The sequence below is a fragment of the Crocuta crocuta genome, unplaced genomic scaffold (genome assembly GCF_008692635.1).
Source record: "Crocuta crocuta isolate KB4526 unplaced genomic scaffold, BGI_CrCroc_1.0 scaffold31, whole genome shotgun sequence".
NCBI lineage: Eukaryota > Metazoa > Chordata > Mammalia > Carnivora > Hyaenidae > Crocuta > Crocuta crocuta.
The window spans coordinates 5,012,411-5,025,842 of NW_027528362.1; the positions used below are offsets into that span (position 1 = coordinate 5,012,411).

At 40.4% G+C, this 13,432-nt stretch overlaps 1 protein-coding gene across 1 annotated transcript in view; it reads right to left on the minus strand.

Moving 5' to 3' along the window:
• The window catches only part of NALCN (sodium leak channel, non-selective), a 293,487-nt gene that overhangs the window by 150,247 nt on the left and 129,808 nt on the right, over positions 1-13,432 (minus strand). The window contains exon 12 of the mRNA XM_077753896.1: positions 8,615-8,806. Coding sequence (XP_077610022.1) covers positions 8,615-8,806 — 192 coding nt within the window. The remainder of the gene's footprint in view (positions 1-8,614; positions 8,807-13,432) is intronic.

Here is a 13,432-nt window from a genome sequence, read left to right on the forward strand (position 1 = left end):
ATAGGTTATCCAATGGAAATAAAATAAGATTGCTCCCTGTCTCACAGCAACCACAAAAATCAATTCAGGTTAAATGAAGAGTTAAACGTTGAAAGTAACACACAGCCTGACAAGACCAAGTATGGCTGAGTTGTGAAGCAGAGAACATTCCTATGTACTGCTGATAGCAGATATGCTAGGGAAACTGCATGGGAATGCAAGTTTATCAATACCTGCTGAAGTTGAGGTTATCTTTATGCTAAGACTCAGGAATTCTATTCCTAGCTATGGATCCTTAAAAAAAAATGTTCACATGTGCACAAGCTAATTTGCAATGTTCAGAGCAGCACTATTTGGAATTACAAAATATGAGAAACAAACATCCAAAACCTGCATGCATTCATTTTCTATTTCTGTGTTACAAATGATCACAACGTTAGCAGCTTAAAACAATACCATTTCTTATTTGCAGTTTCTATAGGTTAGAGATGTGGGCACAGTATAACTGGGTTCTCTGCTCAGAATCTCAGAGGCTGAAGTCAAGGTGTGGGCAGGGCTGTGGTCTCATTTGGAGCCTCATTCAGATTATTACCAGAATTCAGTTCCTGTGGTTGTAGGACTGAGGACCCTCTCTTCTTGAAGCACACAGCCCCTAAAGGCCACTCGCAGGTCCTAACCACATGGCCCTTTAACGGGACAGCTTATTTCTTCAAAGCCAACTGGAGACTCTTGCCTCAAATGATTCTTCAAAAGAGCCCAGTCCGTCTGAATGTGTCAGACACACCCTTTTTGATGGATTCCAAATTAACTGATTATTAGCCTATTCACAGACGTGAAACTCCATCCTATTCAGGAGTCCTGCCCAAACCCATGGGGAATTCACCTACCACACAGGAGAATGGGAAAACATTGTCAAGGGTTTATATAAGTAGTGCATTATAAATATAATGCAACATACAGTTGCACAGTATACTGCAAGCAAAATAAATAAAATACAGTTACATGTATACTCATTGGTAAATCTCAAAAAGCAATTAGCAGAAGAAACAGTACAGTATGAGAGCATAAAAGGCAGGTTTAAATTATGCAAAAAATTATGTGCTTTTCAGATGATGCATTAAAAGCATAAAGGAATGCGCTAAGAACCTAAACATCAAATTCAGAAAAGTGTTGCTCCAGAGGCAAGAAGGGAGTGATGAAGAAGAGGACTCAGGGACTTCAGTTCCACTTCTAATGTGCTTGTCAAGCTATGTATGGCCACAGAAGAACACATTTTAGTATTCTCTGCATGTCTGAAATATTTTATGAAAAAATACATGCAGGGCCCCTGGGTGGCTCAGTTGGTTAAGTGTCTGACTCTTGATTTCGGCTCAGGTCATGATCTCATACTTGGTGAGATCAAACCCCATGACAGACTCCATGCTGTCAATACAGAGCCTGCTTCAGATTCTTTCTCTCCCTCTCTCTTTGTCCCTCCTTTGCACACTCACATGTGCTCTCTCTCTGATAAACAAACGTAAAAATATATATACCTTGACTTTATTACAAATGTAATCAGACTCTCTACATCTGGCAAAAAATGCAAAAAAATTAAGGAGCAAGTTGTTTCTTTACATTTCTCAGTAATTCTTTCAGTACAATTAAAAGCCATTTTGGTGGTGAGAGAGGGAAATTAATTTGTAATTAAGTGTTTTATCTCATTTACTGCTTATATTGTATAACTGCATTGAACATGGTTTTATAAGTGAAAATTCAACAGAGCAGGTCATTTGCATTTAGAGAATGCAAATTAAGAAAACATATGAAATACATAATATTAAAATTCAAGGAGCTGTTCTCATGGAGGACAGTGTATTGCTTCTGAATAAAAACTCCTCATCGGAAGAACTGAGGAACAAATGAGGCCCGTGGATTATTACTTTAGTGAGCATTTAGGAGGAATAAAGATACTGAGTTGGTGAAAGATGTATAGTGGATGTTTACTCCATGTGTTTTAGTAACGTAGAGGCAAGTTGTTTTGTACAATAAGTGGAGAGATAAACTGAACAAAGCCTTAGTGACACTGTGCACATAAGCTTTTGTCAGACAACTATGGGAAATATACAATTTGTTTTTGTCTTTGTTGAAGAAAGACTGGTGGCTCATTCCTGTGCCAACCAGTCCTTACGACCCGTACGGGCTGTTTCATCAGGAAAGGTTAATTGTCCTCCTTCTAACATAAGCTACTAGTCCCCACAATAAATAGTCCAGAACTACAGGATCAGGACTTGATCGACCTTGAGAATTCTACTTAGCAGTGAAGTGTCTGGTTCAATTTAGAAGAGAAAGTTATTGGTTATTGATGACAATATTTCCTCCTCCTCCCCTCACCCAATTAACAAATGTCAAGCTTCTCTTCTCCATCTCATAGGACTGTATGCTGAGGCTTCACTGGTTGTTTCTGCCCTGACTCTACTTCCCAATGACTTGGATCCCAAGGCATCGGCATCAGCATCATGGAAAGTGCTTTGGGAGAGGCGAGCACGGTGCTGCCGCCCTCAAGAGAGTTGAGGTCTAGTAGAAGCAACAGGAGCTTGCATAAATATTGATGGCGTGTAACAGAAAGTGATGACTGCCATACACAGAGGGACAGCAGGAATCCACGCTGTGCCAGGCCTCATGCCAGCTTCTCTGCGGGTTCTATTTGGACATCTTGGGAAGGAGCTGAAGCCTAAGTGCTCCTGGTAAGAGCGATTAGACACCAGTCCCCCTCCTACCGTGTGTCTATTTACATGCCCACAGGGAACGTAAGAGAGACATCTTGTCCAAGCTCTGGGTCTGACCACTGTAGTGGTTTTGTGGTTGTTTCTCCAAAAGTCATTCCCTCCCACATGATTCACCTAAGCCAATCCTCTTGGCTCAGCCATCTTGCCAATGATTCGTTTAGGAATGACCAAGTTATCCAATCCTGCCAATGAATGGTGAGAGTAAGTGTGGTGGGCGAAGTAGAAAACGGTACTGGGAAAGGTGTCCTTGCTCCTAAGAAGACTTGGATGAAGATGACCCTCTTCTTCCTCAAGATTTGATCACAAATTCTGGAAACGTTGCATCCATTTTACTAACACATAAAGGAAACATATGGAGAAAACAACTGCAGTAGTGTTCTTGGGCTGCTGTAACAAAGTACCAAAAACTAAGTGGATTAAAACAAAGGAATTTATTATCTCATAGCTCAGCGGTCTGAAATCAATGTGTTGGCAGGACTATGCATGCTCCCTCTTAAGGATTCTCCCAACCTTTTCTCGCTTCAGGTGTTTCCCAGCAATCCTTGGAGGTCCTTGGTTTGTGGATGCCGCTCCATTCACATGGCTCTCTTCTCCAATGTGTGTTCACATCATTTCCCCTCTGTGTATGTCTGTGTCTAAATCTCCTCTTTTTATAGAATACCAGTTATATTAGATTAGGGCTGAACATAATGACCTCATGTTAACTTGATCAGCTCTATGTCCAAAGAAGATAATATTTTGGGGTACTTCAACATATCTTTTTGGGGCATGTAATTCAGCCCACAACAAAATTTCAGTGAAAGATTCAGTCTCGGCTTTCTGGTCTACCTAATCTTGAGTTTTGTGAGAAATTTCCTAATTGTTGAAGTCCATTGGAGTCAAGATTTCTGCTACTTCCTGCCAAAGCATTCTGATAGAATTATGCAGACATTTCAGACAGAATAAGGGTTAGGGAGATGGAGAATTAAGGGACTCCCCGAGGAGGGGGACAGCAGTGGAAGAAAGAATCTGGGATGTTGAACCTGATACAGTGTGGAAAGTCATAGAGGTTTGCTTTGGTGTAGCATTGTTATTCATTCATCAATGAAAACCTATTCACTAGGAAGTGTTGTACTAAGCATGGAGTATTTAATGAGCAAGACAGTTGCCCTCTCTGCCTCTGAAAGGTGTGAAGGGGGAAATCATGAAGAGGTAACTGGGGACGGAGAAGATACTGAAAACTACACTAAAATGTGTGGCATCTTGAGGGAAAGGAGGACCTTGAAACAATTTCAACAGGAGAGTGCCAGGAGACAGTTTAATTTTCGCTACAAATGGAGAATGGGTTGAGAAGTGGCCGACTGAGGCAGAGACCCATTAGAGAACTTGTGGAATAATGCAAGTGAAAGATCCTTTAGGATCTCTCCACCTTCAAATGTTTCAGGAAGTAGGTGGGGTCCTTCAGTGTGGCTGGAGCTCTGTCAGAGGGGCAATGTAGTGGGCGATCACTTTTTGTGCCCAGGCTGCCATTTTTGGAATTCACGTATTCCTGTCAGGTCCTCTTAGAGGGTTTCACAGTGGGCTGCTGAGCCCAAGATACAATCAAGTTCAATCAAACAGTGTTTAATTTCATATCCAGTCCTATTTCCCTAGAGAGGATATGCCACCTGGATGGCCGGGTCAAAATCTGGTTCACGAAAGAGCCACAGAAAAACTCTTTCCTGGGCAAAAAGACTGAGGCTGCTTTGTCCAGTCAGGCTGGCCCTGCCTCTGCTGGACTCCTTCAAGATGGGTGACCTCCACCCATCTCTCACGGGAGCACGTAGTTTATTCTGCATCCATAGCTCTAAGTACGTATAAGAAAAATCATGTGATGCATCCCAAAGTAAAACAGGAACTTGAAGACTCAGCACTTGTTTCTATTATCTTTACTTGACTCCTGCCATCTTAGAGGCTGGTGCCTGCCAAACATGTCCTATGCACTTTGGCTAACACCATAATTAACCAACCTACCACAACAGCCAACCCCTGGATGAGGGAGATGTCCCATAAGAAGGGAAGGGAGTAAGACTCATGGATGAATATCTGAACAGAAATCTAGCATTGACCGTCATGTGTTTTTAGCCATCTTTTCTGATGATTTCCTGTCAGGCAAGTAGCACCAACGGATGGTGCTTTATGTGACGGGAATGATAATGACTCCTTTTTGTAGCTGCAATGTTTTTAACATTTCTTGCAAAATTTGATTATTTTTCAGGGATTTAATGCATAATGCGTTCATGTGCAAGGAAAATTCTCCTCCTAGTCATTTCACACATTTAGGCTGTCAACGCTGTCAGCTGCGGAATCGCTGATTAGGGGGCCCCATAGCTGCCTGGCTGCTTTCATTAAGATGGTCAAAGTAATCAGGCAGAAAGGCACAATTGAGTAATTGGAGACCTGAAAACGTAATGCTACTTGATTACTATTATGGCTGGAAATTAGAGCAAATCCCAAGGGGCTAAGTAGGGTGGCTAAAGCAGCCTGGCCTTTCATACAGAATCTAATATACTGACTTCAAATATATTATATAGAATATAACATTTAAAAATGCTTTCTAAGAGTTGGGTTGTTTTTGAATATTTTTTATGTATTGTATATTCTTAAATCTACATAATGGTATGAGGAAAGTACTCTTGTTACCTAGATTTTAGATGTGAAAAAATAAAAGATTAATGACTAATTTGTCTAGCGTCATATAGCTAAAAAGTGATGGAGCAGTGATAAGAAATCAGATCTATATGACAAAAAGTGCAGACTCTTATCTGCGATGCCTTCTTATTATATACAAAAATTCTTGAAAATACCTAAAATTTCTCTTTCTTTTCTTCTTCTTCTTCTTCTTTTTTTTTTTGGTATCTCATTCAGTGGCAGATCTCCAATTTGACCTAAGACTTATTTATTGTCCTTATTTATTCTTCTTTCTCCAAAGGCTCACGTTTTGCTAAAGAAACATTGGTGTATTGATTACAGGTACTGACTCAAACAAATTAGACCAAGAAGAGGGTACTATCACCCTTGTAATATCTGGAATATTCTGACCGCCAAGAGCCATCTGGCTCCAAGGAGATATAAAATCAGTGATGTGAGATGAGAGAGTAAAAGATGAAGGTAAGCTTTGAAGTTAAGAGAAGACTGTGTGCATAAAGAAGGGGTCTGGGGGTGGTTTTGTTTCTAGGATCCCCTATCCCCAGAACAAGGCTGGCATTAAGTGGGCCTTCAGTACTGTGTGCTGAATTAACCTGGGCTCAGAGATGGACGGGGACAATGACAGTCTCAGTGTCACTCTGAACGAAGGCGCTCTGCAATTTTCATTTCCCCAGTGACGGGGCACACTAAGAGAAGGTGGGCTTAGTGACATCACTGTCATCTTTGCTTGTCCCCACCCCTGAAGAAGAGCTGGGCCTCTTGGAGAGTCTGGCTCCAGGCCAACTGCATCCTATGTGGCCCGACCCCAGGCACCGGAGAGGCTTTGCCTGTGCGGGGTAGGCTGTCATCCCCACACCACACTCGGTGCGCGCTCCGTCTCTGGAGGGAGGTGCAGCTGGAAAGTTGGCACCCCCCACTTCAGGCCACCAAGCTCTTAGGCACAGCCACATTCCTAGCCCGGGTGCTTCTTTTCTGAGGCTGCATCATCAAGGGGCCTCAGCTGAGGCACTTTTCCCTATTCTTCCTGCCACATCTACACTCACCCACCTGACACTCAGCCAGTGCTGTTCAGTGTGGAAACGGGAAGGCTGGGAGCCGGTGCCTATTTCTGCCTGTTGCTTGTACTGTGGCAGAAAGGGAATAAAGACTCACTGACTCTCAGTTTGCCTTGCTGTCCTCTGTCACCACCTCCGCGCAGGCCAGGTCAACACTTGGCTAAGAGCAATCCTTGCGCCTGTGCTCTGGAGGCCCCCCCTTCAGGAGCCTTTTGCTACTGTCCTCTGTGTCTCTCCTACATCTTCAACCTCACCTTCTGCGAACATTTAAATACAACCACATTTTCACCCAACTTAACACTTCCTTGGTCTTATGTCCTCCTCTTAGCATTGGCCTTGCTTTCTCCTTTAAGTTCTGGAACAAGAGAGGCTCACCTCAGACCTTGAGCATATTCTTTCCCCAAACCCAGGACGCTGTGTTCCTCCACCTCGATTGTTTATGTACTGCTGTTCTTTAGCGACTGTTTCTTCCAAGAAGCCTACGTGGATGTTTCCATTCCTGGTTACGGACCTTACTTCTGGGTTCACAGAGCACTTCGTGTCTGCCTCTAGCATGCTTTGCATTTGCTTACTTGGCACTCCCTTCATCTGAGGATTCCTTGAAGACCGGGGACATAATTGCGTTTCTGTGCCACGATCACCAAAATTGTCTGGCTCTTTGTACGCACTCAACAGATGCTTGGTGATGCATAATAGATGTAAGCAGCCTGTATCAGTCTACCATTTTGAGTACAGATACCTTTGCCTTCAAAGCTTGTTTTTTTTAATGCTTATTTATTTTTGGGGGGAATGAGCACAAGCAGAGGAGGGGCAGAGAGACAGGGGAACAGAGGATCTAACGTGGGCTCTGTGTTGACAGTAGTGAGCCCAATGGGGGCTCGAATTCACAACCATGAGATGATGACCTGAGCTGAAGTAGGACATTCAACTGACTAAGCCATCCAGATGCCCCCCGAAAGCTTATTTTTAAAAAATGAATTATGTGCTGTTGTTACCGCAAGATTATTCTTCCCATAAAATAGGGTATTTCAGCTTATGGTGAAAAAAACACATATTTTTTTTGTCTTGATCATTATGGTTTTTCAGGTCTCTAAATCCAAATGGAGTTAAATTTCGGAATACTTGATTAGGGGTTATATTTTCTCTATGAATTATGTTTATGAATTGATTGATTTTTAGCTTCCTTTTTTAGCCTAAGTGAATTCTAATGATAACGCAGAGGCATGAACTAGAGAATCTTCCAAAGACATTTCAAATTGAAAGAATTTACGAATTTCTTACACTGGAAATCAAAAACCTCCTTCTAGATTATGCTTGACATCAAAATATATGAACTGTAGGGGCGTCTGGGTGGCTCAGTCAGTTAAGTGTCCGATTTTGGCTCAGGTCTTGACCTCACAGTTGGTGAGTTCGAACTCCCCTTGGGGTTCTGTGCTGACATCTCAGAGCCTGGAGCCTGCTTCAGATTCTGTGTCTCCCTCTCTCTCTGCCCCTCCCCTGCTCTCACTCTCTCTTTCAAAAATAATGACCGTTAAAAAAAATAAAAAAATAATATATAAGCTGTAAAACAGATTTTGAAATGTTAACTTTCACAGACACAAAACACAAACTTTATTTTAAGATTCTGCCAGGGGCGCCTGGATGGCTCAGTCAGTTAAGTGTCTGACTCTTGGTTTCGGCTCAGGTAATGATCTCACAATTCGGTGAGTTCAAACCCACACTGTCAGGCTCTACGATGACAGTGTGGAGCCTGCTTGGGATTTTCTCTTTCTTCTTTTCTCTCTGCACCCCTACTTGTGCTCTCTGTCTCTCTCAAAATAAATAAATAAACTTAAAAAATATTCTGCTATATTTTCAGCTGTAGGTGCTAAGAACCCTAGCCTTCATCTGGACTGGTTTTAGCACCTTATTTTATTAGGCGATTTCCAGAATTTTACAATTGATGTATAATCTAACAGTGTTGAAAATGGGCTCAAATGCCTGCACCCTGCAAAAGAGACCATTTTAAATATTAAAACTGAATTATTCCAAGTTACCAAAAATATGACAGTATTTTTGATCCACTGTTAAAGGGAAGTTATTTTGATGTTAACCATTATTACTAAAATAGGAATGGTGAATTACATTGCCTGCAGTTTTTATTCTTACCCTTGGAAACGTTGTAAACCTGTCCAGTTCTTCGACAAAGCAGAACATCTGCAGACTAATTGCTGACATAACAATCAAGAGGCTGGCAGTAAATACAACCAAGCTCCCAAGTTTTTTTCCAGGGCCAAATATCTTGTACACAAAGTCTTCTAATGCAGGTGAAATCTTAATAAGTCGAACCACCCGAAGAACCTGTTGTGGGAGGGAAAAACATACGTACTTGACCATTTCTTACACTGAATCTTAAACAAGTTCACACGAAAACCTCATTTTTCGCAGCACTTCATAAAATCACACTTTTCTATGTGAGTAGCTACAGACAAAAAGTAACACAATGACTAAGATCTCAGTGTAGCTCAGTGCCTGCCCTCCTGCCTTTTAGCCAGAACTCAATAAATCCTGAATGAATGAAGGGAAATGGTGGTAACAAAAACTTTTTTTTAATTAAAAAAAATTTTTTTTTAATTTTTAAAATTTTTTAAAAAAATCTTTTTACATATAATGTGATCATTTGTAGTGCTATTAATTTCTTCTTTTTTTAGAGAAAGAGGGAGAGTGCGCGCACAAGCTGGGGAAGGGGCAGAGAGAGAGAATTCCAAGCAGGCTCCATGTTGTCAGTGCAAAGCCCAACGTGGGGCTCAGTCTCACAAACTGAAATCATGACCTGAGCAGAGATTAAGAGTCCGACGCTTAATCAACTGAGTCACCCAGGCATCTCTCAAGGTGCTATTAACTAATACATATTGTTGAAATAAAATTGATATTTTTCTAATGTTCAAATGTAGAAGAAAAAGCGTTCAAATGTAGAAGAAAAAGCTTACTTCCATATTAGCTATAATGTCTCATAAAGCAAAACTTCCTATGTACTATTGTACATATAGACCTTTTTTTAAGAATCTACTATCAAAGAGTCTTTACTTATGCCTGGGAGCGATACTCTAATATCCATTCTATCCTCTCTTTAAATAATAGAACTATCAGAGTTTTAGCCTACCAAGTGGCTAGCCAGGACTATAGAACATGTTCCAGCCCCATTTATAGCTTGGTGTGGTCAGTGGACGAGGCTCAGATTTAAGGAACATGAAAGGAAGTAACGTTTTGCAACTTCAGGCATATTAAATTAAATAAACTTGCCCTGGATACTCTTTATGCCTTCCTCTGGCAGGGAAATCGAGACAAATGGAGTAGTTCCTTTGGACCAGAAATGGAAGCCCTGTACAGAAGCTGACAGATTCAATCCACCCCAAAAGGCTGGCTTCCTGCGTGACTGTGTGGAGCAGAGCCCCCTACTTTCCCTGGACGCCCACCCACTACTGAAGAGAAACAAACTTCTGTCTTATGTAAGACTTGAATTTTTAGATCTTTGTTATATTGAAATACACACATATTTAGATGTTTTGCGTGTGTATAAATGTAACTCTCCCTCGCTTATTAATTAATAAATTCACTTGCTCTTCACTTTAACAAATACTGATTAATTATTATGTGCCAAACATTGTGTTGGACAAGTTAGAGTCAATGTCTATAAATTACAGAGGGAGCATAATATAAAGGCATAGCTCTTAAAGGCACATTTATAAGATTAAAAGTGTAATTCAGTATGTAATTCAAAGTTGAAATATAAAACATGGAAAAGTAGCATTTTTTTCATTAAGTCTAAGATGTCAACATTTTATTATGTGCCTCTGAGAAATACAAAGTGCTTCCAATTAAAGAATGGCCTGCCACTGACTGTTAAGACAGATCTCAGATTGAGAGACAGGAAATAGGAAACAGGAAAACTGTGGTTTTGGCACAAATAAACTGTGGTGGGTAGAAAGGCTGTCCAAGATGGTTCGATAAGAGCTCAAGGTGACTGTGAAGCCTTCTTAGGAGAAGAAAATGAATAGTTTATTTTTAATAGAGTAAGAGCAGGAAATGCTTTTAAAACCTAGATTTTAGGGACGCCTCGGTGGCTCAGTCGATTCAGCATCCGACTTCGGCTCAGGTCATGATCTCACGGTTCGTGGGTTCGAGCCCCGTGTTAGGCTCTGTGCTGACAGCTCAGAGCGTGGAGCCTGCTTCGGATACTATATCTCGCTCTCTCTCTGCTCCTTCCCTGCTCATGCTCTCTCTTTCTCTCTCTCTCAAAAAATAAACATTAAAAAAACTTTTTAAACCTAGATTTAATTTTTACACTTATAAAACAACATATGTTTGGATTTTTTCCAGCATCCCTAGCTTCCCACTCTTCCTGACTTCCCCTTGGCAAATCATTTCTCCCCTACTCTTGGCCCATGAGGACCAGAAGGGACTCTGTGATGCCCAAGATCCAGGCCTGGAGGGAGTATTCACAGTGACCTGAGGCATCCTCAGAACTCTGTTGGACTGTAAGAGGTGTGCCGTTTGTCACCCCAATTGGCATTACTTAGAAAAAGAAAATTTATGTGAAAAATCATGTTGTTCTAAGTAAGCATTATGCTCCATTATGCTATATACATGGTTAAGCTACCAGCTTTCTGTTAGAATTTACATATATTCCCAAATCAGAGAACATATTACACTCTGGTCATCTTTCCAAATAACAAGCAAATAGCTTTACCGTAAGAGCTATTAAAATATTAACATTCATATTAATATGCAGAATAATAATGTGGAAAGATTTCACATTCTTGTCAGTTTGTTATTCTCAGATATAAGTGATTCAGTATCTAACTGTTAATAGCTGAGGCCAGGCAAGTTTACAGACACAATTTAACTGGCTTGTAGCTCCGCTTTCAATACAGCATCTTTTCTCTACTTGTATTAAAATCATAATTAAGGGGCGCCTGGGTGGCTTAGTCAGTTAAGCGTCCGACTTTCGCTTAGGTCATGATCTCGTGGTTCGTGGGTTCGAGCCCCGCGTCGGGCTCTGTGCTGACTGCCAGCTCAGAGCCTGGAGCCTGTTTCAGTCTGTGACTCCCTCTCTCTCTGACCCTCCCCTGCTCACGCTCTCTCTCTCTCTAGAAAAAAAAAAAAAAAAACCTTAAAAAAATAAAAAAAAAATTAAAAAAAAATCATAATTAAAAGATTCTCTAAGTAATTTTGAGTCCTATCCCAAATTCTAATAAAACAGCCTATGCACATCTGTGCAATTTTGATAAATGAATATTTCATTAGTTGGAAGTAGCAGAACCTGACATGATTCCTACATGGCCGATTTGATCAGCATTTTCAAAGGGGAAGCCTGCATCCTTGAAAGGCAAAGTCCTTATCAGTGACTCTAGTTATGCCTTTTCATCTTTTGGGGGATAAATATGCTTTTCGCTCTGTTCATCCAATAAAGCCTTTTGATTTGGTGTTTCCACAGATATGAAATATAGTAAACCGTACTCTCAAAGATAAACACCGCAAAACATTTTTTGGTTGTTTCCAAAGCACGTTTTCCTGGTCCCATTTCTAAGCCCGTCTCCTCACGATCACTCTGCTAATTACAAGTGAGATACTTTAGAAATCGTCTGGCTAAGAATCTGAACTATGAAATTAAATTTCCTAGGACTGAGTTTCCATCATTTGTTAGTTATGTGGTCGTGGGCAAGTTATCAAATGTCTTGGGACTTCGGTTTGCATGTATACTCTCTGTCTCACAGGGTCGTGGTGACTAACCGATAGCACGAGGCACTCAGCACAGTGCCCGGCACGTAGTAGGTGCTCAGTAAATATCACTTGAATAAATAGATGAAGAACACAATGATTGCTCTCAGAGATAGCTGATGTTATAAAGGGAGTCATTTTGTACTAAACTGTTGACTTCACTTAAATATGAAAATGTGAAATTCACTAAGGGAAGCCAGGCTGCCAACATGCGGAGGAAAGGCCAAGTCAGATGAGAAAAATGTGAGGATGCACAAGGAAGATCAAAGTGGATCCACGAGGAGCCAATCTGCTCAGGACAGTCGGATCTTATATGTGAATGTGCAAAAATCCTTGTGACACTTAAGCTTCCCCAGAGATGTATATTTTAGCCACAAAACAACCAAGGCAATGTTTAATTATTTCATTAGGAAAATATAAACATGGTCATATAGAGAAAGATACAAACGAAAATCACTTAACCATTAACATAAATGAAACTATTGTCGATTATAATCCAGAATCAAAGATAACATTAAAGTTGCGAACTTGGGGCTCCTGGGTGGCTCAGTGGGTTAACCATCTGGTTCTTGCTTTCAGCTCAGATCATGATCTCACAGTTTGTGAGTTCGAGGCCAACATTGGGCTCTGTGCTGACAGTGTGGAGCCAGTTTAGGATTCTCTCTTTTTCTCTCTCTCTCTCTCTGCCCCTCCCCTGCTCTCTCTCTCTCTCTCTCAGAAAATAAACTAAAAGAAAAAAAGTTGCAAACTCACTGAGTTGCATATTTTGTGACTGTGTCTATATATATACGTAAAATGATTAGAACCGTGCACACTAATTTTAGATATTTTGTGAAAAACAGACTAATAGGAAAAAACCTAGAGATAATGACTATTAATAATCTGTAATAATTTGGTTTATTTCTTTCCTGTCATTTTTTCATTTATAGGCATTTAACATACAAATATATAGCTATAGTTATACAGACATATAACCTATATATGTTATATAATTTTATACTGTTTTACATTTAAATAAAACATAATCATGTTATTATTTTAATCATGTCTCTAAGTAATTACAAATTCATCAATGTCATTATTTTTGTGGTCAAATTCGCATATGACTTGCTAAGCTATTCCTCAAATGTTTACCATATTAAAAGTTTTCATTTTTTCTCTCATAAACAATTCTCAAATAAATATCTTCGTATTCAAAGTTTAATC